We start from the raw sequence: 25,789 nt of genomic DNA, 5'->3' as shown, positions 1-25,789 counted from the left end.
TAAATTAAAGGGTAAAAATGGAATAAAGTGTAAAAAGCTATAAGCTATAAGCTCAAATGCTACTTGAAATAGCATCTGAAAAAAAGCTATAAGCTAGTACAAAAAGCTTGTTACCAAACACCTCTAATTTTTTGAAACAAGCTTATAAGCTCATATAATAAGCTATAAGCTAGCTTATTTGTGTTACCAAACAGAGCCAAAGAACTTCGAGAATCAACACATTAGAGACAAAAATGCATTTAAAATGCATTTAAATAAAAATAAAATAAAATAATTGACGTGGAATTGGTTCCTCTGTCTCCCGTCTCCCGGTGTTTGTTTTGATTCTACCGCCCACCTTCGGATCGCTGGAGTCACTCCTCCGTCCTCTGCTCTCTCTAATCTCTCTGCCTGCGATTAACAAATAAGGTTCTCTCTCTCTCTCTCTCTCTCTCTCTCTCTCTCTCTCTCTTTTTTCTTTTTCTTTCAGAAACTCTAAATTTGGATTAAATTTTTCTTTCTCTTAGATCATATCCTTCAAAAGATCAAAATAGTTTTTAAGATCAGCATAACAACTATAAGTATCTTAATTTTTGCAGATATATTAGATCTGAATGGTATATATTTACAACTTAATATTATGATGGATTGAAATTTTAGATTAATTTATTTATGTGTCAATTTTTAGGTTGAGAGTAGTAAAGGGGAAATGAAAGATTCTTTAGGGTTACACATTTTGTGTTTTTATTTGGTGTTTAATCTTGGAGAAGAATGTCATAAGTTTCATAGATAATTCTTGAGTAAACTACCAAATTCGTCTTTGACTTTGTAGGACGCTCTCAAATAGGTCACTGACTTTATCAATATTTCAAAAAGGTCCTTGTCTCTTTCAAATTTTACTCATATTAGTCATTCGTAATGAATGCTAGCGACTAAATTAATTCATAGTAAGTGGATAAACTTAAGTACCAAATTGATAGTAGGTTGTTAAAATATAGGGACGTAATTGATAGTAACTAGTTAAATATAGGGATCAACTTGGTAGTTTATTAGATTCAGGGACCTTTTTGAAAGATTCATAATCACAGGGACTTATTTGAAAGCGTTCTACAAAGTCAAGGTCTAATTGGTGGTTTGTTCAAAAAAAAGGTCTAATTGGTGGTTTACTCGATAATTCTTTGATGTTACCTGAACTTTAGGATAAAGCACTCTTCTTAGCTATCTTATGGTATTCAGCTAATGGCTATTCCGAAGGGGTTTCTTTGTTGGGCATACGTAGGGAGAATGGTGAGCTTTGATTTGTTAATTATCGTGTTGGGGTTATTTTAGGCTTGTTTGCTTTTGTTCTCTTTTAAGTAGAGGTCTTATGCTTGGTTCTTGTGTGTCAGATGAATTGTGCTAACAGTTATTCGATGTTCTTTTGTTTTTCAGTTCTGTTATTTGAACATCTAAAATTATAACTAAATAATTTTTGGGTCTTCAACTATATATAGATTTTAACAGCTGAAAATTGTGGTTATTTATGCTTAATGAAGTTACATTGTGGTTAATGAGTTTCGAGACCTGGTATAGCCATTAACCATCCACCGAACGCAATTAACTACTCCCTCCGTACCACAATATAAGTCACTTTGGCACTTTTACACATATTAAGAAGTGTAATTAATGTTGTATAGAAAAGAGAGATTATGAGTTGATTTACAAAATTGTCCTTCATTTATGTTAAGGAAAGAATAAATTGAAGAATTGAAAGAAGAGAGTAATAAATAGTTAAGGGTGTAATAGGAAAATTAGCATTAAAAGCTTCATTGGCAATGTAAAGCGAATTATAATTTGGTACAAATTTTTTTTCTCAAAGCGACTTATAATTTGGTACGGAGGGAATACTTATTTAAACAATGTTCACCACTTAAAAAAATTGGTTTCCAACAATCATTTCTCTTTGTTCATCGACAATACTTTGTTTGTGCAGGTTCTCTAAGTCAACTTTCAGCTTTCGATTGATTGAGGATGGTGCTGGTTTTGGCCCTGGGGGATATGCACATACCCCACAGGGCGCCTGATATTCCTGCAAAGTTCAAATCCATGCTTGTCCCTGGAAAGATCCAGCACATCATTTGTACTGGAAATCTATGTATTAAAGTATGTTCATCTTATTCAAATAGCTATCACTGATCCAGTTTTACAGTTTCCATGCTAAATCTGAAATCTGAATATAATCAGTTGCATCTACTTTATAATTTTCAAATTCAATATTATTAGAGGACAAGTGACAAGGGCGCATAGCAATGATCGAATAATTTTACCTCGTTTACTTTCTTATAACAACCAAAATCTTTGATCCCTCTGTGAGGTTGACTATATGAATCAAAGGACACCCTAATGCTTGTCATGAAACATAACTCAATTTTTTATTTTATTTTTGTTGTAAAATGATTATTTTTAGTTGTAGAATTTTAGTTCATTAGGAGAGGTTAACTCATTACAATGTATGTGTGAACTTGAACATTTAGCTGTAAAACACCTCATCTTTTGTGGTGTCACAGTTTCGATGTTGTGCTACATGTCTCCATCGTTGTCCAAGCTTCTTATGTAGAAAACAGATAATCACTACTAGTAAAATTGGGTAATCCTGGTCACCTGTATGGAAGGGTTGTAATGAATTTGATGACCATTGCCGATGCCATATTGAGGCTTTATAGGATGCCCCTTAGATTGTCTAACATGCTTTGTGCACTAGTTCAAACTGTTCATAATTGACTCCTGCCCCCTCTTCCATTCTTTCATATTGTCGTTGTCAAACTTTATATATGATTTTTTACCATATTTTATGCATGTAAAACTGGTTGACCACTCCCCTTGAGATCAGTGATACTGTGCTATTGATGGCCAGAAAAGGGGTTAAATAGTTATTGCATTTGTAGCTTGTTTTACTGTTCTGCCTTTGTTTGCTTGCGTACTATCATAATACTGTAGGAAAACTTTGTCCTATTTGTTATTTACTCCCTTGTATAAGTCTATTGCACCAATTATCTGTCTTCATCTACAAAAAATAATTCAGTACATTTTGTTATGATTTTATTTTTTTGCATATGATGTTTATTTTAAGTCCCATTAACTATGATTTGAAAGTAGAAACTTATACGATTAAAGACTCTTCTAAGGTAAGTTTTATGAAATTTATATTCAGGAAGTCCATGACTACTTAAAGACTCTTTGTCCCGACTTGCATATAACTCGTGGTGAGTATGATGAAGATTCAAGATATCCAGAGACCAAGACACTAACCATTGGCCAATTTAAGTTGGGACTGTGCCATGGTCATCAGGTATGATATTAATTTTTTACTCTGATATTTTGGGTTTCATGATCTAAGGTCTAAGGTTTTAGGCAACTTAGTCCGTGTATAATTGGAACAGTCTTACAGCAAGTATTTTCCATAAATTCTTAGTTACAGCTTCAATTTGAACTGAATGTTAATGCCATTATGTTACTGTATGATACTTGTAGATGTTCAATTGTTGCGTCTTTCCCATCTTCCTTAATGAAGTTTTGTCATTGTTAGCAATAGCCTAATAGGTGCAGTTTTCATCTATTTCATTTTATTGCCCTGGCTTCTAATTTTTCCATTCAACCATCGTCCAAGTTCCACCAGTGGTTGGTTTTTTTATGAAACTATTAATGGTTGTTTCATAGAAACCAAAAAATGTTAAGATATGTATTGATATATGATATATGATGACTATGTCTTCTTAATGATTGTGAAGGTTATTCCATGGGGAGACCTAGACTCACTAGCGATGTTACAGAGACAGCTTGATGTAGACATCCTTGTCACAGGTCACACCCACCAGTTTACCGCTTACAAACATGAGGGCGGCGTGGTTATAAATCCAGGTTCTGCAACTGGTGCCTACAGCAGCATCACCTATGATGTGAACCCAAGTTTTGTGCTTATGGATATCGATGCTCTGCGTGTCGTGGTCTATGTATATGAACTCATCGATGGAGAAGTTAAGGTTGACAAGATTGATTTTAAGAAAACATCCACAAGTGTCCCTGCTCTTTAAAAACATTTGTATTATGGTCTAGTCTCTTTTCTTTCCTTGTTTAGTGTTTTTTTCTCCTTCAAAGTTTACATGGCTGTTATTTTGCTTTGAAGTTTGAAACACATGTATTTGGCAATAAGTAGGATTTGATAAATTTGTGATCTGTGAGGAACTTATGTGACTGATTTAGCGATGACTTTTTGTATCCATTTTACCAGTGATTGGTCCAGAGATCATATGCTGCAAAGTATTTGTTAAGGAGAAGATACATCTAACATTGTAATTTTTACGTTATAAACATGCAGTTATACTTATTATAAACATCCACGATCTGTACCTTGTTAAATCAAATGTTAGCATTAGTTCCCTATATAGGGGTGGCAAAATGGTTCGATCCCCCGCAACTGCGATTGGGAGGGGCTGTAACCACTTGATGTCAGAATTGACTTCCGAACCAGATTAAATTAGTGGTGAAAGCCAAAAAAAAAGGGTCGGGCCCATCGGACCGGCCTTTTAACCCGCTACTTTTGACAGATCGGACCAAGGTTTTCAGCTCGGTACTTTTTTTTTTTTGGAAAAAGCCAAAATATATTAGAGTATCTTTAATGGGGTACACTAAAGTGTTTGGCCCAACTTTTTTGCAACTTTTTATCTCCTTAAAAGAAGAAGTCAGGCCAAACAAAATTTAGAACAATCACTTATATTATAAAGTCACTTTTTTATAAAGAAGAAAACTGTGTAAAAAGTACTTTTAAAAAAAGTTGATGAAACTTACTTTTTACTGGACACGCGTGACTTATTTTCTCCATCCCCTTTTCGATTCCGACCGAACACACATATCTTGTTTTATTTTATATTTGTTTTTGACTCTTTTTATTGCCATTTACCGTGTGCCATTGAATTATTTCTTTACCTGGCATGTTCTATTCAGTTGGAATAGTTTATTTTTTGACTACTTGCTACCAATTTTTTTTTTGGTGCAATGCTACCAATTTTTTTATTAAACATATTAACAATTTAGTTATAGTATGTTTTTATTGACAAATAAATTAGTAATATTTAAATATTTTTTCACTTGCGATTTAATAGCGAGTGTAATATGTGACCTGTGATGAATCTTCTCTTTCAACAAATATTTTTTATACGCAAAAGTCAAGAGACCAAACACCCTTATTATGTAGATAACTTGATGCTAAAAAATATATTTCTTATCCACAATATTTTTTAGATTTCTTAAATATTAAAAAAATATAACATTTTTTTTTTTGACGTAAAAAATATAACATTGTTAAAATTTATATAAAAACATTTAATACGAAGGATGATAGATTATATATATACTTTGTATTAATAATTTATCTAAAAATTACTCACTTTAATCTAGTGATGATGAGTTTGGGTAGTATGCATGAGATATTATGTTCGATCCTCATTAGTAACATTATAAACAACAACAAAAAAAATTAAAAAAAAATAAATTTAGAAGAAATTTTAAATAAAACGGTGGTTTTTCTAGAAATATTTTATCAAAGTCGAACAATTATTTTGAAAGTAGCTTTTATATTAAAATTTTTTTAAACATCCAAACGGCTTTAACTTTTTTTTTTTAAAAGTTGATGGTTTATAAGTACCACCAACTTATTTACAAAGAAAATACTATAAGTTTGTATTTTTTAACTTTAAGCTAAAAGTAACTTATAAGTTGAAGAAAAGTCAGGCCAAACGTAACTAAATGGGTAATTTAAGTTACTTTTTTTGGGGTCAAATTGTCATGTAGGATTTAAATAATTTTATAGTTAACTTGAATAGTTTTAACTTTAATGGTAGTTTTTTTCTTTTCTAAAATAAAAATATTCATTCATTCAAATTGGTAGAGTATATCAGATTCAAGTACAAATTCAATACTGTAAAAAACGAAAAGGATGAATCTACGAACAAACTCACAACATCTAAGTTAATAGCATAAAACGGCATACTCATGTCTACAAATAATGTGATAAAATTAAAGTAACCAGAATACATATGCCTCCGGATCCGCATTGTTGACGAACTTAATCACCGTGTGAATCAATAGTTGACCGAGGTTGATCTGCCAATTCAATCAAACGAACACCGCAATAAGACGGGAATATAAACACCGCACAAAGACGAGACGACGAAATAAAAAAAAAACACACAAAAGAAAATTTTAATCTATTTGAAAACCACTTATTTAGATTAAAGCAAATAGAAAATGATGCAAATTGGTGATTTTGGGTCGAAAAAGAGCCAAAATCACCCTCTTTTTGATGAAAGGATGAGAAGAAAACTTAGAGAGAATGAGGAACTTGTCTCTCTAAGACTGTTCAACTTTAATGGTTGTTGTTTATAAAGAACTCAAATTTGACGCCACATGATTATATTTTTTTATTTGTAACTAGTTTTGTTTCAAATTTAATATTAATTTAACTATTTTAATTAAAATACATAAAAAATATGGACTAAATATGCTTTTCGCCTTGTAAAATTAGCGATTTTCATATCTATAAAAAAGTGCATGTTTTCACGTTCTAAGTCTCTGACAATTTTTTATTTTAAGAAAATATAAAAAAAAATTGTTTAGTTTTTAGTCCCAGTAGATAAAATTTTGACATGTTTTTTAAGATAATATGGACTATTATATATTTAATATATAATATAGACATAATGTAGATACTTCTTGAATATAAAAAAATTATAACATTGATATTAAAATAAACATAAATCGGTAATTAGATTGTATTGGCTTTTTACTAACAAATTATGAAGAATTTGATGGATAAAATAATAATAATTTAGCTTTGGAAAATGTGTGTTGCCGTTCATTATATACTAGTAGTTGCCAATGCCATCAACTAGTTTTAACAGTTAACACACCCACTTTGCCAAGTCATATACACTGCAATGCTGGTTCTCTATTGTTGTCGTCCACTATAAATAATTTCAGGCTTACTAGCGCTAAAGTTGATCTTAGTAAAGAAGCTTAAGAAATGCCAAAAAAAAATACAAAATGTCACACAAGATAAGTCAAATCCTCAAATAGAAATGACTCCTAAGCACAACGAAAATCACCAGGTACGAATGTCATTATAAAACCCTTTTTTCCTATCCTTTAAACACCACCAAGATGTCGTCTTCACTTTATCAAAAAGTTTATCAATAGAAAGCTCGTCATTATTGAACAATTAATTATTCCTTTTCTTTCAAAATATCCAACAACACACTACCCACGGACCCAAAGACTCACCAAACTGAGTAGCACGAGACATAATAGAGTTAGGAAAACTATTAGAAACTCGTGACCAATTAATCACCCTAGAACAAATAACCCCAAACACATTACAAAGAAGGAACAATATATTACAAGTTTCTTGACCCCACACCCTCTCAGACATAAAGTAGAATCAACAGAAATAACACCACACCTGAGTAGATTATCCTTTGATGGAAGTCTGTTGTTGAAAAGCCGCCATAAGAACACTGAAATCTTCAATGGAATTAATCGATTCCACACCAAATCTTTAATATCCATCGAATCCTTCTGATGAAAGGATGTCAAAAAAGCATACGACTCTTTAACATAATATCCTTCAAAAGGACCAAGCTCCCACCTCTATTTGTCTTCCGCATTAACCCGCAAAATGATGATAATTATAATGTACATTTGAACACTTGAAAAATGATGATAATTATGTTTATTAGATTAGATGATTAATAAGTATTTAACAATCCAAATTAATATTGAAATTTGTTGTTCAATTTTGTATCAAAATAACATTTCCAAAAAATAAAAATAAAATAATGAAAGATCAAGGTCAACATTGTGGCCTATTATGTACTATTCACTCTGTTCCACGATGAATGACTCAGTTGACTATTTTATGCATATCAATGCATAACTTTCACGATTAATATTTTTAATTGTGTTAATATTTTGAAAATACTCATCGAGAAGTATCAAACATTTTATATATGTTAACATTTATTTTTATTTATTAGTATAAAAATATGATCAAAACAAGATACATGAATAATAGATATAGTCAAAATGGGTTCTCATTGTTGGACGGAAGGAATAGTACATAATAGGCCACCATTTTTACCGTTGGATTGATCACATCATACAATGATACCATGTACCGACCACACATAATAATTTTCCCAATTCCCTCCACAATCCAAATCAACTCTCTCTCAATGGTCTTTCCTCGAACACCTCGTGTGCAATAGAAATTGAACCAGATTACGCACGCCAAGAAAAATTGCTTGCAACGGTTGAGATCGGAGTCATAATGTTTTCGACGTCTGCGCAAAATGATGCTTTACAAGGCGGTGGTGGAGATGCAGGCAGAAGCTTCTTCGAGGTGAAGATTGAGAGCAAATCATTCATAAAAGCATTGTAGCAACATGATTCTGAAAAATCTTCCGCCGGACCTCAGGATTTCAATGTGTCTGCCGGCGATAATGTCCGCTGCACGTGAAAGAGATGATGGTGGTTGATGACTAAGGTTAGAAAAGATACAAGACTGAGTGGTCTAAACATGATTGTGATAATTAGGTTGATACAATGGTTGGAAAAAATTGGTCCATTATCTACCACATAAAACCTTCTGACTCTAGAACAATTAAGCACTCACACAACCACATTTCTCATTTGGATTAGCTTATTTTTGAGCTTATGCAAAACAGCTTATGCAAATAAATAATTTTTTATGTATTATTATAAGTTTGTCAATGTAGTTTATGATAAAATAGCTTATATAAATGCAATTTTCAATAGTGAGAACTTATAAAATAACATAAAACCTAATTTATATTGCAAAAGCTGTTGGTATAAGCTCAAAAATAAGCTAATCCAAACGGGTACGGCTTATAGCTTATAAACTCATATAATAAAAGCAAATACATTAGGTAACATTTTTTACTCATGAGTTTATAGCTTATTGTTACCAACTTATATTATAGCTTATCATTTTTCTCTCAATTTTATCATGTCATCTTACTTGAGAAGAATTAAATATTAATAAAACATATTTTTTTATGTCATTTTATATTTATAAAATAGTTCAACCGTTAATTTTACTAAATACTACAAATTCAATTAACTTGTTTATCCGTTATATGCTATAAGCTAGCTTATAAACCATTCGCTATAAGTTCATGCACTATAAGATAAGTAACTTATTAGTTATTAGCTATCCACTATTGTTTGCCAAATAGAACCCAACACTAATATACATCAACACTAGTTGTAATTTAAGAAAATGAGATAATTGAATGTAATATCATGTATCGCGTCTTTGTTGGTTACAAACCGTTAGACTCTAAACATGCCTTCAATCATAAGTGTCGGTACTACTTAGTTCTAGAAAGACTTGTTAGTTGTTACTATTTTTTCTTTCTTTCTAATAAGTAGAAAATACTTGTTACTTTGAATAATATGGGTCAACACTCATGGGTCAACTTGTTACTAGTATGTGGGATACTTGTCAAAGTCTTTGTTACTTCTGTTTGTATCTTATTTGTGGTAATCAAAATTCAGGGTTGGAGATTGGAGCATCCTTCAAAACAGTAGTAACAAACTTGTGCTGAAATTCTACAAAACAAGGTAATTGTAACACTTTTTCTCATCATGTTTCTAAGTAACCTTGTTCTGAGTTGTAAATAAGCTTTTTGTTCCGTTTGCTTTTGCAAAAGTTTCTATTTTGGATGATTATTTCCTTTCTCAGTGTGCAATTAAACTTTGTATTTGAAACTGAAAGTTGAACTTTGTATTTTATTTTCCAACTGTTGAAAAAACTAAAAAAATTGTCTTGGATGTACACGTAAAAGACTGCATGACCATTGCTAGAATCCGAGTTCGAGCCTGCAATACTCATCTTCTCTGTTTTTAGTGTGTCAGCAATTTTTCTTCTTTATTTTTAAATAAAATAAAAAGTTATACATGACTGTTTTCAGTTACAATGCTTTCACAGTTTGAGTCATTCAATAAGTAGTAGAGGTAGTGAAAAAGTTGTTTTGACACATTTTTTTAACAATTGATCCGTAATTAATTTTTGAAGTGCAAATTGGTTCTATAATTTTACTATGTTAGCTCAAATTAGTTATTTTTGTCATAAATTGTAACCCTCCGGTTCTCAGTGGAAGGACCACTGATAATTTGGAGTTTGATTGAGAGATAAATAAAGTTTGACTAAGGATTGTTTCAGCCAAGATTTGAACTAATATTCTCTCGAGCTATTCGTATTAAACATGAACTCATTAACCATTTAAGTTCAATCACTTGGTTCTCAAATTAGTCCTTTATGTCGGCAAAGAACATGAGTTGACATGGATAACAATATTTTAATGCTACGTGGCATTTAATGGTATTAATGAACTAGTTTTATTATTTATAGTTATTGAAAACAAAATTTAATAACACAACTTTTAGTCATCCTGCAAAAAAACTTGATTACACCCCAAAGTGATCAAAATACCCTTAAAAATGAAAATATTGTAAGTTGTTTTAAACTGTTATACGTTATCTAATAAGCACGTCATATTGATAGAACCTAGTATGGGCACTCGCTCAATAGTTGTTTGATAACAACTTGGATGTTATTGTAGTAATATAGTTAGGAAAAGACCCAGATAAATGTATATTCAGTTTGATTCTTTTATAGTTTGAGGTAAAAATGATTTTATGTATGATGAGGTGTTTATCTTTCGCAGAGTATTTCTAAATTGAAACTGATTTTACTGCAACTTGAATCATTTTAATTTTTAAATTAAAAAGTTCCCTACCCTATTAGTTATCATTTGGTCATAAAAGTGTGGTAGGTGGAGGCTGAAAACAACAATTGGATTAAAAGTCGCGATTATGTAGAAATAGAATTCAATATATATTTTTGAAATATTAAAAGAAGAAAAAGAGAATTACCCTATGAATACAATACGGACCATATGGAGCAGTAACATTTCTATTATAACATGCTTGTCTTTCTTATGTTCAGGCTAACTAATGGAATACCTTTATGGAGTTGCGTCTGCTGTTTCAAGAGATTTGGTGTGTGGTGTAATAGGTCAATTACGTTATCCCTGCTGCTTCAACAAATTTGTTCAAGACCTCGCAAAAGAAGAAGGTAATTTGGCTGCAACAAGAGATGGTGTCCAAGACCGCGTTACACAAGCCAAGAAGCAAACTAGGAAGACTGCTGAGGTTGTTGATAGGTGGTTGAAGGATGCTAACCATGTCATGGACGATGTTGATCAGTTACTACAAATGGCAAAAACAGAAAATAACTCATGTCTCGGGCACTGTCCAAATTTGATTTGGCGATACCGTGTAGGCAGGAAGTTAGCAAATAAAAAAAGAGACCTTAAACTGCGCATTGAAGAAGGTAGACAATATATACAGATTGAACGCCCTGCTTCACTTTCAGCAGGCTATTTTTCTTCTGAAAAATGTTGGGAGTTTGATAGTAGAAAACCTGCTTATGAGGAACTTATGCGTGCTTTGGAAGATGATGATGTTACTATGATTGGATTGTATGGGATGGGGGGTTGTGGTAAAACAATGCTTACAATGGAAGTAGGCAAGAGATGTGGTCATCTTTTTGATCAAGTGGTTTTTGTGCCTATATCTAGTACTGTAGACTTGGAAAGGATCCAGGAAAAAATTGCAGGCTCTCTTGAATTTGAATTCCAAGAAAAAGACGAAATGGACAGATCACAACGCTTATGCATGAGGTTCAGACAAGAAGATAGGGTTCTTGTGATTCTGGATGATGTGTGGCAGATGCTAGATTTTGATGCCATAGGGATTCCTTCTAGTGAACATCATAAAGGTTGCAAGGTTCTCATTAGCAGTAGATCTGAAGCAGTTTGTACTTTGATGGATTGCCAGAAAAAAATTCATCTATCAACACTAACCAATGATGAAACGTGGGATCTTTTCCAAAAGCAAGCACTAATATCTGAATGCACTTCGATTACTGTACAGAGTTTGGCAAGACAAATTTCAAATGAATGTAAAGGCTTGCTCGTCGCCATTGTAGCAGTGGCTAGCAGCTTGAAAGGTAAGGCTGAGGTGGAATGGAAGGTTGCATTGAATAGATTGAGAAGTTCGAAACCTGTTAATATCGAAAAAGGTTTGCAAAACCCGTACACATGCTTGCAGTTAAGCTATGATAATCTGGACACTGAAGAGGCCAAGTCACTATTCTTGTTGTGTTCCGTGTTTCCTGAAGATTGTGAAATTCCTGTGGAGTTTTTAACTAGGTCTGCAATAGGGCTAGGCATAGTTGGAGAAGTTCACTCATATGAAGGGGCAAGGGATGAAGTGAGTGTGGCTAAAAATAAGCTCATAAGTTCTTGTTTGTTGCTAGATGTTGATGAAGGAAAATGTGTCAAAATGCATGACTTAGTTCGCAATGTAGCTCATTGGATTGCGCAGAATGAGATTAAATGTGCCTCGGAGAAGGATGTTATGACTTTGGAACATACTTCACTAAGATATCTATGGTGTGAGAAATTTCCAAATAATTTGTATTGTTCCAGTCTTGACTTTCTACACATTCACACACTTACACAAGTATCAGATGAAACTTTCAAAGGAATGGGAATGCTCAGAGTTTTGTTTCTTTACAACAAGGGTCGGGAGAGAATGCCATTGTTGACTACATCGTTAAAATCGTTGACGAATCTTCGTTGCTTACTCCTGAGTAAATGGGATTTAGTTGATATCTCGTTTGTGGGAGATATGAAGAAACTTGAAAGTCTTACATTGTGTTATTGTTCATTCCTTGAATTACCTGATGTTGTTACAGAATTGACTAACTTGAGATTGTTGGATTTGTCAGAATGTGACATGAAAATGAATCCGTTCGAAGTGATTGGGAGACACAGACAGCTGGAAGAATTGTACTTTACTGACTGTAGATCAAAATGGGAAGTTGAATTCTTAAAAGAGTTTAGTGCCCCCCAAGTATTACAGAGGTATCAAATACAATTAGGAAGCATGTTTTTCGGTTTCCAAGAAGCGTTTCTCAATCATCACAGAACTTTGTTTCTCAGTTATTTGGATGTATATAATGCCGCGACCGCGATCAAGGATTTGGCTGAAAAGGCAGAGGTCTTGTGTATAGCCGGTATTGAGGGAGGTGCTAAAAGTATCATGCCTGACATATTTCGAAGTATGAACCATTTAACTGAGCTTTGGATACGCGATTCTAAGGGGATAGAGTGTTTGGTTGACACTTGTCTGATCGAGGTAGGAACTCTCTTCTTCTGCAAGTTGCATTGGTTGAGAATTGAGCACATGGAGCATCTGGGAGCTTTATACAATGGTCGAATGCCTCTAGGTGGCCATTTTGAGAATTTAGAAGACCTATATATAAGCCATTGTCCAAAGCTAACATGTCTCTTCACACTTGCAGTTGCTCAAAATCTGGCACAACTTGAGAAATTACAAGTATTATCTTGCCATGCACTGAAGCATATACTAATTGATGACGATGATGATATAGAGGAGATAATTGTATATGATCACAGACCGTTGTTTCCAAAATTAAAAAGGCTTCATGTTAGAGAGTGTAGTGAGCTGGAATACATAATCCCAATCACGTTAGCTCATGGTCTTGTACTTTTGGAGTGTTTGGAAATCGTATGTAATCAGAAGTTGAGATATATATTTGGCCAAAGCACACACAAAGCTGCTCAGAATCAGAATCAAGTCAAGATCGAGCTGTCGGCCCTGGAAGAGCTTACTCTTGTTATGTTGCCAAATATCAATAGCATTTGTCCCGAAGATTGTTATCTAATGTGGCCATCCCTGCTCAGTTTCAATTTGCGAAATTGTGCAGAGTTTTTCATGGTGTCTATCAATACTTGCATGGCTTTACACAACAATCCGATGATCAATGAAGCCTCGCATCAAACTCTGCAAAATATAAGAGAAGTTCGAGTCAATAACTGTGAGTCAGAAGGCATCTTTCAGCTAGTAGGACTACCCATTGATGGAGAAAAAGATCCACTAATGTCATGTTTGGAAATGTTGTATTTGGAAAATCTACCTCAGCTCAGGTATGTATGTAAGAGTAATGTAGAATCAACAAACATCCAATTCCAAAATCTTCAACAAATGGAGATATGTGGATGTCGAAGATTAAAGTTTATCTTCTCATCCTGTATGGCAGGAGGGCTACCTCAACTGAAAGCGCTAAAGGTAGAAAAGTGCAACCAGCTAGATCAAATCGTTGAGGATATTAGCACTGCAATTCCTTTAGGTACACAAACATCCACTTACTCTCGGTGTAACTCGTGTGTTAAATTGATGTTATTCAATGAAAGTATCAATAGTTTTTAAATTTTGGATATGAAAGAGATTATCATATATATGCTTGAATAATCAAATTATTACTCCTTATTCCAATAGCAAAATGACAAGACAACTCAAGAATTTGATATGTATTTTCCACTCCATAATTCATGGTGATTTTCAATGGTCAGAACTTGTTTGTTGAACTTTATTTGAATAAAATATGCTTTGAAGGAAATGATTTGAAATTTTTTTGATGAAAATACATAGTAGATGAAACATTAATTATTGATCACCTCTAATATACAAGGATATGATGTTGCTACTGTGTAACTACTTTTCAGGATCATTTGGCCTTCCCAGCCTTGTAAGGTTAACACTAATATCATGTCCGATGCTGGGTTCACTGTTTACAGCATCCACTGCTAAAACCTTGACTTCATTGGAAGAATTGACAATAGAAGATTGTCATGGTTTAAAACAATTAGTAACTTATGGAAGAACTCTGCAAAATAGAAGGGGAGAAATAGTTCAGGATGATCATCATGACTTTCAGAGTTATGTGTCAATGTTTCAAAGTTTGAAAAGGATTAGTATTATGAGATGTCATTTGCTCAAGTATATATTACCTGTTTCATTTGGAAGAGGACTGGTGAAATTGGAAGCTATAGAAATCACAGATACTCCCGAGTTGAGATATGTATTTGGTCATTCTTCCCATCAATATCCAAACAAGTTCAAAATTGAGCTTCCTGCTTTGGAAAAAGTAGCACTCTACTGTATACCAAATCTGATCGCCATTTGTCCAGAAAACTACCATGCAACATGCTCATCTTTGCAACTTCTTGTCATGAATGATGTTGGTCTATCAATGAATAATTGGATGGTTGATTCTGGAGCCGCACACTCAGATCTTAGTTCTACTAAAACAGTACAACTCTCTTTCTCCCTCTCATTGTCTTTCTTATTACATACATTTGTTTCAAAGTTTCTGTCTCCTCTATATGCGCTTTGGAGGATAAAGTGCAAGATTAATAATTGCACATTCAAAATCAAATGGTGTAAATAAATTGTGATAAAATACATGTGTGCAGTGTGCATGTGTATAATAAATCATGAAATTGTTAAGTTTTGAACGTTGATTTTCCTATCAACTGTTTTAAGGCTACAGTTTATCACTTTAGAAGAATCAAATCCTTTCTTATATGCACGGCACTATTTCTGCTTAGTCCTTATTACTAATTCACTACCCTAAGGTTGTGTTTGGCATGTCACCGAATTAGAATGGAATGAAACAACCTATTCTTGTTCTCTTTGGTTAAGAAGAAATAGAAATATACCTCTTTTCCTATTTTAACGGTTCTATTCTAGTCTTTATATGCACCAAACACAAAATAGAATCGATATATTCTGTTTTATACTGTTGCAACATGCCTATCAGGAACTGATAACATTCCTATCAGACTTAATGGTTAGTATGCTATTACAGGATGAAGGAGAAACAAGTATGCCTATTGAGAAGAAGTTAACGTCTGTTATTATTGAGAACGGATCCGAAATGGAAGGCATTTTTCAAATGAAGGGATCCCCAAGTGAGAATGGACAACAAGTAATGTCTTGGTTAGAAGACCTTAAATTGAACAATTTGCCAAAGCTAATGTACATATGGATGGGTTCCATACAACATTGTGTGAGCCTTCAACATCTTTACAAAATACATATTTGCAATTGTCCAACACTAAAATCTATCTTCTCCATCTCTGTCTTGAGAGTCCTGCCTCTGTTGAAGATCCTAGTGCTAGAACAATGTGAAGAATTGGAGCAAATCATTGAAGATGATGACGAAGAAAATGAAAATGTCCCGAATCCTCAAGTGTGGTTCTCGCAGCTAAAGTTTCTTCTTGTCACCCAATGCAACAAATTGAAGCATTTGTTTTCTTTCCACACATCCCATGAATTTCCAGAATTGGAATATCTGACCCTCAATCAAAATTCTAGTCTAGTTCAAGTGTTTAAAGTAGTTTCTGGTGTGCGAGAAGGGACAATGGAAATTTTGCTTCCAAAACTGAAACATGTAATGCTAATGCAACTGCCAAACCTCAATAATATATGTCAAGGGATTGAGTTTCAGACTCTCACCAATCTTTTGGTGCACAATTGCCCAAAATTCTTACTAACTTCAACGACTACTAACGAGGACATGCTACAAACCTGTGATAGTGGTATGCTATATACTACTCCCTCTGTTTCATTTTATCTATCGCGTTTGGAATATTGGCTTGTCTTAAATTATTCGTCTCTATATTTTATAATATCAAGAGGGTATTAAACTATTAATTACTTTTTTCAATAATACTCGGTATTTATTAGTATCTCAACTGACTCCATATTAATTCGTCTTTCTATATGTCAGTGTAATTCTATTGTGACCATTCAACTATGTCAGTTTAATTCTATTTTGTTGGTCTATTTTATTTACCTTTAATTTTTGCTTGTCTTCTCAAAGTTTATAACTCAGTACAATCTGATATTTTAGACAAGGAAATTGGTTTCTATCTCCGTCCACACTTACATGACATAAGTTGTACAACAACAAATGACCACGAGTTCCTTACATCAAAGATCAAAAACAAAGGGATACATGATTTACAATCACAGGAGCAGAAACTGTCACTCATTCCTTTACCAAACTTGACAGAGGTACGGTATTATTTTATTTTTGCCTTTTATGAAACGAGACATATTAGATGGAGAAGGGTTGAGTCAAGCAACTATACATGATTAAGTTTGTTTTGTATACGAATACAATGAACTTGTAAATGAAACTTTTTTTCTTTCTTGGATATGCATCTGCTATAACCCTTTTCTCGATGTTGGACGAAACAAATGTCTTAAGATTATTGTTTATAAATTTTTTCATTACTTTGTGTAGGAGTTTGTTAAAGGACAATCAATTGATGAACCTTATTTGACGAGACAACAAAAGCCACTTGGAGAATCTGTAAGTACTGTCGAAAGTATATCGGTTGAATGTATATACTGTACAGAACTTAACAGTAAAAGAATAATTCATGTAGAAACAAGAGGCCAAGAACACTTGAAAAAATTCACCATGATCCTTTTCCTCTCTTTTTTAAGGTAAAACAATAATCTTTTATCAACAGAAAGGTGATCACACCAGTAAAAAAAAAAAAAGAAAGAATAACTATAAAGCTCCTACAAAAGATAATCTTTAAGCCGATAGTAGATATAAAGATACGTATAATCAAATTCTAAACGAACACTAGAAGTAAAATTAAATTACTGTTATATAGATGAGAAAAATACATAATTATCACTGATAAGAACAACAAAAAGTTATCCTAAATTAATAAGCTTATCCTTTTTACATCAATAGCATTACAGTACATCTTAGAAATAGGCTTTCTTCAAGTCTACAGCTTGTTTTCTTTTATGTGCCACATATAGTGTCTAAAAGAAATAGAGGGCCTGAGCCTGAGCATTCAAGGGGTTCAATATTTGAAAAACTGTAACAACACCTTTCTTCAGTGATTCAGAAAGGAGAAAGTCATCCTCAGGACCATTACACTGATACACTTATTTTGAATATGGAAAGATAAGTATACTGCAAAGTTACAACTTACAAATCTTTTGTTCTTGTGCAGAGGGTTACTGAAGAGGAAACAGCATCAAAGAATGCGGATATAGTAGCTTTGTCAATTCATTCTGAATCTGATAGCTCACATTCAAGTCCATTAGCTACCTCTCAAAGTAGGTCACATCCACATGTAAGTTTCCTGTATGCAAATTACCTATCTGACGAAATAGTACTTCCTTCTTTCTGATTTATTATTTTGCCACGAAAATGGGATCCAGTACTATTAGGCTTTGTTTGGATAAAAAATTTATTTTGCAGCTTATAGCATAAATGTTTATTATATAAGAACTTATGTATATGCCATTTTTATATAAAGGAAAATACAAAGTCAAACTGTTTTCGCATAAACTATTAGCTGTTTTCATAAGCTATCCTGGAGAGCTTATGGAAATAAGCTGAAAACGGCTTATGAAAATGTCAGTAAATAAGTTCAAATAAGTCAATCCAATCAGGCTCTAAATATTAGAACATAGATTATAACTTTCAGAAATTTCTTACTATCACAGTGATCACACTCGTATTATAACTTACACTTCCTTCCAGAAAACTGTTGCAGCTAACTGGTAATGCCTTTTCTGTTTTTTAATCTTCTCAGTATGAAATCAGCTTCAGCCAAACCGAGACTTACACTAATAAAGAAAACAAAGACCGTCCTGTATATATAGGTGACTCGGAGGACAATGATCTCAAACCTGTCAAAGAAGATGATGAAAGTCAAATAGCCACACCTTGTGTTTCTGAAGCAACTGCAGTGTGTCATTCAACCGAATATAACTTCGTTGAAAAGGCTCTTTCTGACCTGGAAGAGTCTTTGAGGATACCTCTAAGGGACATAGCTAGCTCAGAGGCAAACAGCCTTCGCCTTCTAACGACTCTTAACTTCTTGTCCCACCTTTCTTTAAAAGATGTAGCTCTATCAGATGGACTCCAAGCTGTAATCGACACTATGCACACAGAATTCCCAACCATCCTACGCTCCTTCAAGCAAGCCTTTTCTATCACAGACAAATTTGCTATGACTGATGCTCATCATGACGAGGTAGCCATTACTCTTGCTTCCAAAATTTCCAACGCGGAAAGTTTTTTGAATGAAGCTCAACAGAGGGAAGCAGCTTTAAAGGAACAGATCATTCAATTGGAGAAAGAAGTAAAATGTCTTCAAGAGGAAAATGAAAAATGCATTCAAGAAACTATAGGCTACAAAATGGAGTTGGAGAATGTGGTCAAAGACAAGTATGAAATTTTGGAAGATCAAATGAAAGCTCGGCAACAAATATTTGAGGTCGATTATAAATGGTCTGCTTTACTTAGTCAGTTTCAGTACAACCACATTGTTGCAAGAAATCCTTCTTGACGATTTTACTTATTTGTTACTTTTGTTTTAATAAACTGAAGAGATTCAATATCCTAAAAGTAACGGATACACTATAGGAATTGATTGAAACAAAAGTAAAGTTTAGTACTTCTAATCTGTCATATTTTATTATGATTTTTATGATTTTTTTATATAAACTATTGGATTTTGCATCAAGTGTATCTCATAATGGTGAGAAATGAAGGAACTGATATGTATTGCAGTTGTAAAATAACAATAAGGTTAAAAAATAAAAATCGTTTGCAACACAACCAGAAAGCACAAATGAAACTCAGCTTTGCCCAATATTCAGATTCATACAAATCAGAGAGTTTATATGTGGATTAAAGTGTTAGGGATAAAAACATATTTAAACAATTAAACCTATATACTACTACTAGTGCCTCAAATCCTCAATCTCAAATTATAAAGTTGCTTTTTGTAATTTCACACAAATTTAAAAACAGATTAATTGTTATCCACTGATAGTGTAATTATATTTAGTTATTTACACATACCTCTAAATCACACATATCGATCATTAGTTAATTTTGTATAAGAATATAATTACAAGTTACTTTACAAAATTATTTTTTCATTATTTGTTTAGTAAAAAGAGAAATTAATAGAATCCAAAGAAAATACTATAGTAAACGGTATAACCGGGAAATAATATTAATGTTTTATTGATATAGTAAATCATCGAGACACATTTTCTCGATTTATAATTGATTTTTTTTTTGAAGGGTCGATTTATAATTGATGTGAATGAGGTTTTAGTTAATTGTATAAATTAATCTCTCAAGTTGAATAAAATCGCAATAGTTGGCAAAATTCTTCCTAAAAAATTTAACACACAACTGCATTTTGAAGATTAGATTCGAATCAAAACCTCTAATAAAGAGTACATAGTATAAGAGGGTATAGAGTTTCGGGAGAAACCCGAATTCAATTATTGATGGAAACAATTGTTAGACAAACTTTACTTATCCCGCGGTTGCGACTGAATTTCAGGTTACCGGAGCCCCACTCCCTTAGTTAATATATATTTTAAAAAAAAACTCAACACATATATTTAATATATTTATTAAAAGAACTATAATATAAAAAACATTTATTTTTAAAAAAATAATTGGTGTTTCTTTTTCTTTTATTTTTGGTGAACAAAATAATTGGTTTTTCTATTGAAAGAAGTTATTAGTTACTTTCTTCCAAGTTGTGAAGAGTCAAGAACCAACAAACTAAACAGAGTTGTTGTGTTACTCACAGTCACTGGTTAGAGAGAAGAACGAAAAACCAAATAAAATGAATCCTCTAATTTGGCACAAAGTCGCTGGAATTTCAGGTAAATCCATTCCACTCAACTATACTACCAATGTCTTCTTCTTCTTCTTCTTCTTCTTCTTCTTCTTCCTTAGTATCAATAATTCAATGATAAATTCAATGAAACAGGTGTAGCAGCACTTGGATTAGGCACATATGGCGCACACTTTTTCAAGCCTCAAAACCCTACTTACAAAGATGTATGTTCAATTCTGCTTTTTCCCTTTTCCCCAAATTTCATTTTCACTTCTATTTTATCATAAAGATTGAATTTTTAATAATTTAATTTAATTGGGAATTTTGAATGTATGTGTGAATAGGTTTGGCAAACTGCATCGCTTTACCATTTGGTTCACACTGCTGCGTTAGTTTCAGCTCCAATTACGAAATATCCTAATGTTGTAAGTTCCCATTTTTTAATTTTCCTAATTTACCCTTCAAAATGTTATTACTTTATAATTAGTTAAGTCTATGTGTATGCTTGATTTCACTTTTGGAGGAGATAAAATTGTCTCTAAAGGTGTAAAATTGATTTTGACGTGTGAATAGTCTGAGTAGAATTGGTTATAACTTGAATTAAAACTATTGTAAAATGTCCCCGTGAGCATAGCTCAGTTGGTAGGGACATTGCAATATGCAGGGGTTAGGGTTTGAACCTGGATTCTCCACTTATTCACATTAAAGAGTGAAATTATGGCCATTAGGCTACTTGACCGAAAAACTTTGTAGGCATAATCATTTTTATTATGTAGTTGTTGTGAAATGAAAATCATCAAAAAAAGAATTTGACTCATCACTTTCTTTATGTAGTTTGGAGGTCTTTTAACAGCTGGAATCGTGGCTTTCTCTGGGACGTAAGTTATCTTAAAATTTAGTTGTAGCTATTTGTGTTGCTTATTTGAAATCAGATTATTGTTTTTCAAGTTGCTCTATTTAAATATTTATATGTTTTTTTTGGGGTGAGTTGGTGTATCAATCAAAAGTGGACATGGCGAAAGTGGTCACTACCACTGATATCTGAGAGACATATGAAGCTTCAATTTAACCAAGATATTATTGAAGCGAATGAGGGTGATATGTATCTGCCTAGGAACTAGGAATAATTTGTGTTGACGATGAAACTAAATATAGTTGCTCTTATTACCGAATTAAGGTTCATTGTCCAAATTATTATTAGAATGAAATCACAAACTTCAGAGTCAGGGATATCTCTCAAGGGTTGGTTAACCATATGTCTCAGAGACTGTAGGATACTAGTTGATTTTAGAGTGTTGCTTATGTAATACTAGTTAACCATATGTCACATAATTACCGACTATGCAGTATCAATACTTTAGATTTGAAGGCGTTAGTGTCCAACATTGATACAACACTGGCATGTGTTATTATTGGTGTCCACGTGTCCAGTGTCAATGCTCTGGTGTTTCATAGCTTACAGATTTGTACTTTGTAGTGCTCAATGAAGTTGGTGTCTCCATATAAGTATAAGGATGATGTGAATGTGGTTTAAGATTATTCAATTTTTTATGAGCAAACAACCTAACAACTCGGGAAATTGGCTGTTAGGGATCATTGTAGGAGATTTCTGGTGCTCCTTATTTCACTATCTGTGATTAGTGGGTCCTAACTCTTATCATCCTAAGAAAAACACATCAATATGAGAAAGATTTGTGGACTTGTGATAAAGCTGCGTTTATAAAATATTATCTAAGTGGCCTCTAATCTGACATTCAATCTCTTAATGGGAGGTAATCCAATTACCTGTAAGGTTTGGAAGATCTTTAATGGAATTGTTTCTCCACCTTCATGCTACAAATGAGTGATAAATTTTAGAATTTACTTAGCATGGTTTTACTTAGTTAATTTTATTGAGTAGTTTAGCAGAAGATTAAAGATTCTTGATGATTTAAAAAAAAATTAGGAAACAAGACACTTACTAACCTGAAGTTTTTCATGTTAGACATTCTGGTAGATTTTCTAGCGTTTTTGTCAGAATGTTCAACAAATCATTTAGGTCATAATCTACTTTAATTTGGTATTGTTGCATATCGTTTGTCCAATAAATAAGACAAGCCCATAATAATATATTGGAGCTGTGCTATGTGCTTGTTGCCGAAAAATATGTGATTTTTTCATATTAAAACTGCATTCATCTTTGACGATATTGAATGAAATGTTGTTTTTTAGGTGTTATACGGTTGCATATCTTGAAGACAGAAAGTATTCAACCTTGGCTCCATTTGGCGGCTTTGCTTTTATAGCAGCATGGGGTAGCTTGTTTATCTGATGACTTAATTGTTTTGGTTTCTTCTGCTACAAGTACAACATCTATTTATTGTTTGTTAATAAGCAATTAGACTATCATGCTATTTGAAAATTGCTAATCCTGCATACCTCATATTTGTAAATATTTTATGTTTATATTGTCATTGGTTTATGATCTTGACATCGATGAATCTACCTATATATTTCACATTTCGTAACAAAACTTGTACGCAGTTCTGTTATATCGTATGATGTTTGGAAAAGATTGAAGTTTTCTGTTAAAGCTGAGTCATGTTTCATCAAAATCATGTCATTCATAAAGGTGTTTGGATACTTATAACTGCGCTAATGTGTTGTAGAGATCCTTATAACAGCCCCTAATCCCTACAGCTTTAGAAGATCTAAATCTAAAGTAAAAGAAAAAAATTCTACAAACCCAATTGTGAGCACATGTGTGCAAATCAAAATGTTTAAATTGAAAGTGCACTTTTTGGTTCAATAATATATGTGCGAGAGATTTCAACTTTTGAGATATCATCACTCAAAACACAACAAGAGTATTTTTAACGTGAACTCTCTACTCTAATACACATCTTATTTACACGTATACCGATGCACTGTTGATACTACGATTCTAACAGGTCCATAAATAGTAGTTTATATAGAAAAATTAAAATGTGTACCGAATAATTCACAATTTTTATTTTGTCTTTCTCTCGCGTAAATGAAATCTTCTATTTCTTTAAAAAAAAAATGAAGCCACTAGGTTTGGTCTAGCGATGAAGGGTTTGGGTAGTATGTTATAGTTTCTGGGTTCGATTCCAGCTCATTGTAAAAATAAAAAAAAAAGTATTGGATTGGATTGCAAGATAGATTTGTTTATGTTTAGGGTAGAGAGAATGAGGAAAATTCTCTTCCTCCCAAGACTCTCTTCCCCTCAAATTTTCAATCTTACTCTTAAGAAAAAATTTCAGAACATATTTTTCTAATTTAAATATTATTTTTAACGGCAAAAAGATAGAGATACCCCAAAAATAAAAGGATATTTACAACTGGTATTTTGTAAACAATTGAGAGTCTTAACAACAAACAAATTTCAATTATTCCGTAGGAGTCAATAGTGTAATTTTTTTTGAACGGTTAAATTTTATTAATAATGTAACCGAGCCCAAGACGAGCTCGGTACATGTAAGTACAACACAAAAGAAAACATAAACCGGCATAAACACCTAAATCCATTGTACCAATTACATCCCTTAAAAACCCTGAACAAATAGCCAAAAGAACCACATGCCAACACCCCAGCCAACCTACTCCGCATAAAACCTCGTCGCATAAGTCAAACCGAAACGACAACCCCTAAGCCAACAAAGAGTCGCCAAACCAGAGTCGCTGCACCAAACACCAACACCTTTGAAGGACCCAAATCACAAGCACCAAAAGTCAAGCCAAATCCATCGGATATCAAAACCACACCCGCACAAAAGAGAAAACACAGAGCAACCAACAATCACAAGGAACACCCACTTTGTTAAGTTGGGTATAAACATGATTGGCTCCCACTTTGCTCTGAGGGTTGAAATTCCATAATTCTCTACGAAGATTAGTGCCTCTAGTTTGTGCCTCTATGAAGGTATTTAATTATAAGAAACAATTTATATTGTCGTTAGAGTTTTGAACCGCTAATGGATTACAGAAACGTGCTTTTGTTTCAATTGCAATTTGAACCTTTCTTTTACTCTCTTTTTCCCAACAATATTGAGTTGAACAAACTTAATTCATCATCAAGCTAGTGGTGCTATTTAATCTTTTTTTTTTTGGCAGAAATTTGATATTTGTGGACGTATAATTTAATGTTGTGGCATCGTATCCAATAAAATGGACACAAACTTTTGTCATAAGTTTGACAATTGTCTCATTTTTTCGACCATATATTTGATCACGAGGATTTACATATATATATATTTCTTAAAAAAATTTAAAATAAATAATTGACAAAAAAACTTGTAATGTCTGGAAGATACCGTCATGCAAGTTTAGAAAGAGAGAGATTTAAATTTATACTCATAAGTCATATCACATATGGTAGTAGTGTGGCTATTTCCTTATGCCATTAATTTATTTATCCACAAATTTTCTTTCCTCATAACATGCATGCATGCCCTATCAGATCAAAATCATAAAGAAAATGACTTGAAAACCCTAATTTACGTCGGAATTCTTCTCTATCGTTACCGAATCTTTGTCACTTTAGAATTTATGCAAATTATCTTCACTAAATGAATGAAGAAGACATCACATTAAGTTCCCCTTATCTAGCAAATTAGCTTCTCTCTATATATATGACCTCTTCCTATACATTAAACTCATATGCATATTAGTACTACAAACTAATACTACTACTCTTGCAAGTTCCAAAATGCATCCCTTAAAACCATTCTTTTCTACACTAAAAGTGTTACTCTTGCTACTTTCTCTTTTAACCCTAAAACCTCTTGTCGATGCTAATACTCAAAACCTAATCGGTTTTAACATCCAACAAGTTACTCTCGACACCAACAACTCTTTTGCATATGAATCTGACGATGAAGACATCATTAATAGAACTCCTTTAACCATCGAATCTGAAATAATTGCAGAAGAATACCCGATATCTCATGAAATTTGGTGTTAAAACTTACGGCGATCATGACGTTGATACATATGCCATTCCAGACACCGAAAGCGATCTCATATGGCTTCAAGATAGGATTTGCAATGATGGAAAAGGTGTGTTACCATATTTAATTTTTTCTTATCGAATGACAAATGTCATATTAGTTATTTGGCTTAAATGCAGTTTC

The 25,789-nt window shown here is 32.9% G+C and overlaps 3 protein-coding genes across 3 annotated transcripts; all 3 read left to right on the top strand.

Annotated features, from left to right (window-relative positions):
- Positions 1 to 257: 257 nt before the first annotated feature.
- On the top strand, positions 258 to 4,349 carry LOC123923466 (vacuolar protein sorting-associated protein 29). The gene is made up of 4 exons (XM_045976153.1): positions 258 to 408; positions 1,952 to 2,121; positions 3,170 to 3,307; positions 3,747 to 4,349. The coding sequence occupies exons 2-4, from the start codon at positions 1,990 to 1,992 to the stop codon at positions 4,047 to 4,049; spliced, it is 573 nt and encodes a 190-aa protein (XP_045832109.1). The 5' UTR covers positions 258 to 408; positions 1,952 to 1,989; the 3' UTR covers positions 4,050 to 4,349.
- Positions 4,350 to 8,081: 3,732 nt separating this feature from the next.
- LOC123921277 lies at positions 8,082 to 19,578 on the top strand. The gene is made up of 9 exons (XM_045973753.1): positions 8,082 to 8,554; positions 9,589 to 9,654; positions 11,042 to 14,314; positions 14,691 to 15,277; positions 15,836 to 16,568; positions 16,883 to 17,046; positions 17,279 to 17,347; positions 18,012 to 18,134; positions 18,600 to 19,578. The coding sequence occupies exons 3-9, from the start codon at positions 11,050 to 11,052 to the stop codon at positions 19,356 to 19,358; spliced, it is 5,700 nt and encodes a 1,899-aa protein (XP_045829709.1). The 5' UTR covers positions 8,082 to 8,554; positions 9,589 to 9,654; positions 11,042 to 11,049; the 3' UTR covers positions 19,359 to 19,578.
- A 965-nt stretch (positions 19,579 to 20,543) lies between these two features.
- LOC123882334 (transmembrane protein 256 homolog) lies at positions 20,544 to 23,127 on the top strand. Its single transcript, XM_045931181.1, has 5 exons — positions 20,544 to 20,703; positions 20,811 to 20,881; positions 21,002 to 21,082; positions 21,492 to 21,535; positions 22,869 to 23,127. Exons 1-5 carry the CDS (start codon positions 20,664 to 20,666, stop codon positions 22,966 to 22,968), a joined length of 336 nt encoding a protein of 111 aa, XP_045787137.1. The 5' UTR covers positions 20,544 to 20,663; the 3' UTR covers positions 22,969 to 23,127.
- The last annotated feature ends 2,662 nt before the right edge of the window (positions 23,128 to 25,789 follow it).

This window comes from Trifolium pratense, linkage group LG4 (genome assembly GCF_020283565.1).
Source record: "Trifolium pratense cultivar HEN17-A07 linkage group LG4, ARS_RC_1.1, whole genome shotgun sequence".
NCBI lineage: Eukaryota > Viridiplantae > Streptophyta > Magnoliopsida > Fabales > Fabaceae > Trifolium > Trifolium pratense.
Note: the sequence above shows the minus strand (reverse complement) of the source record. Positions and strands in the feature narration are given on the sequence as shown.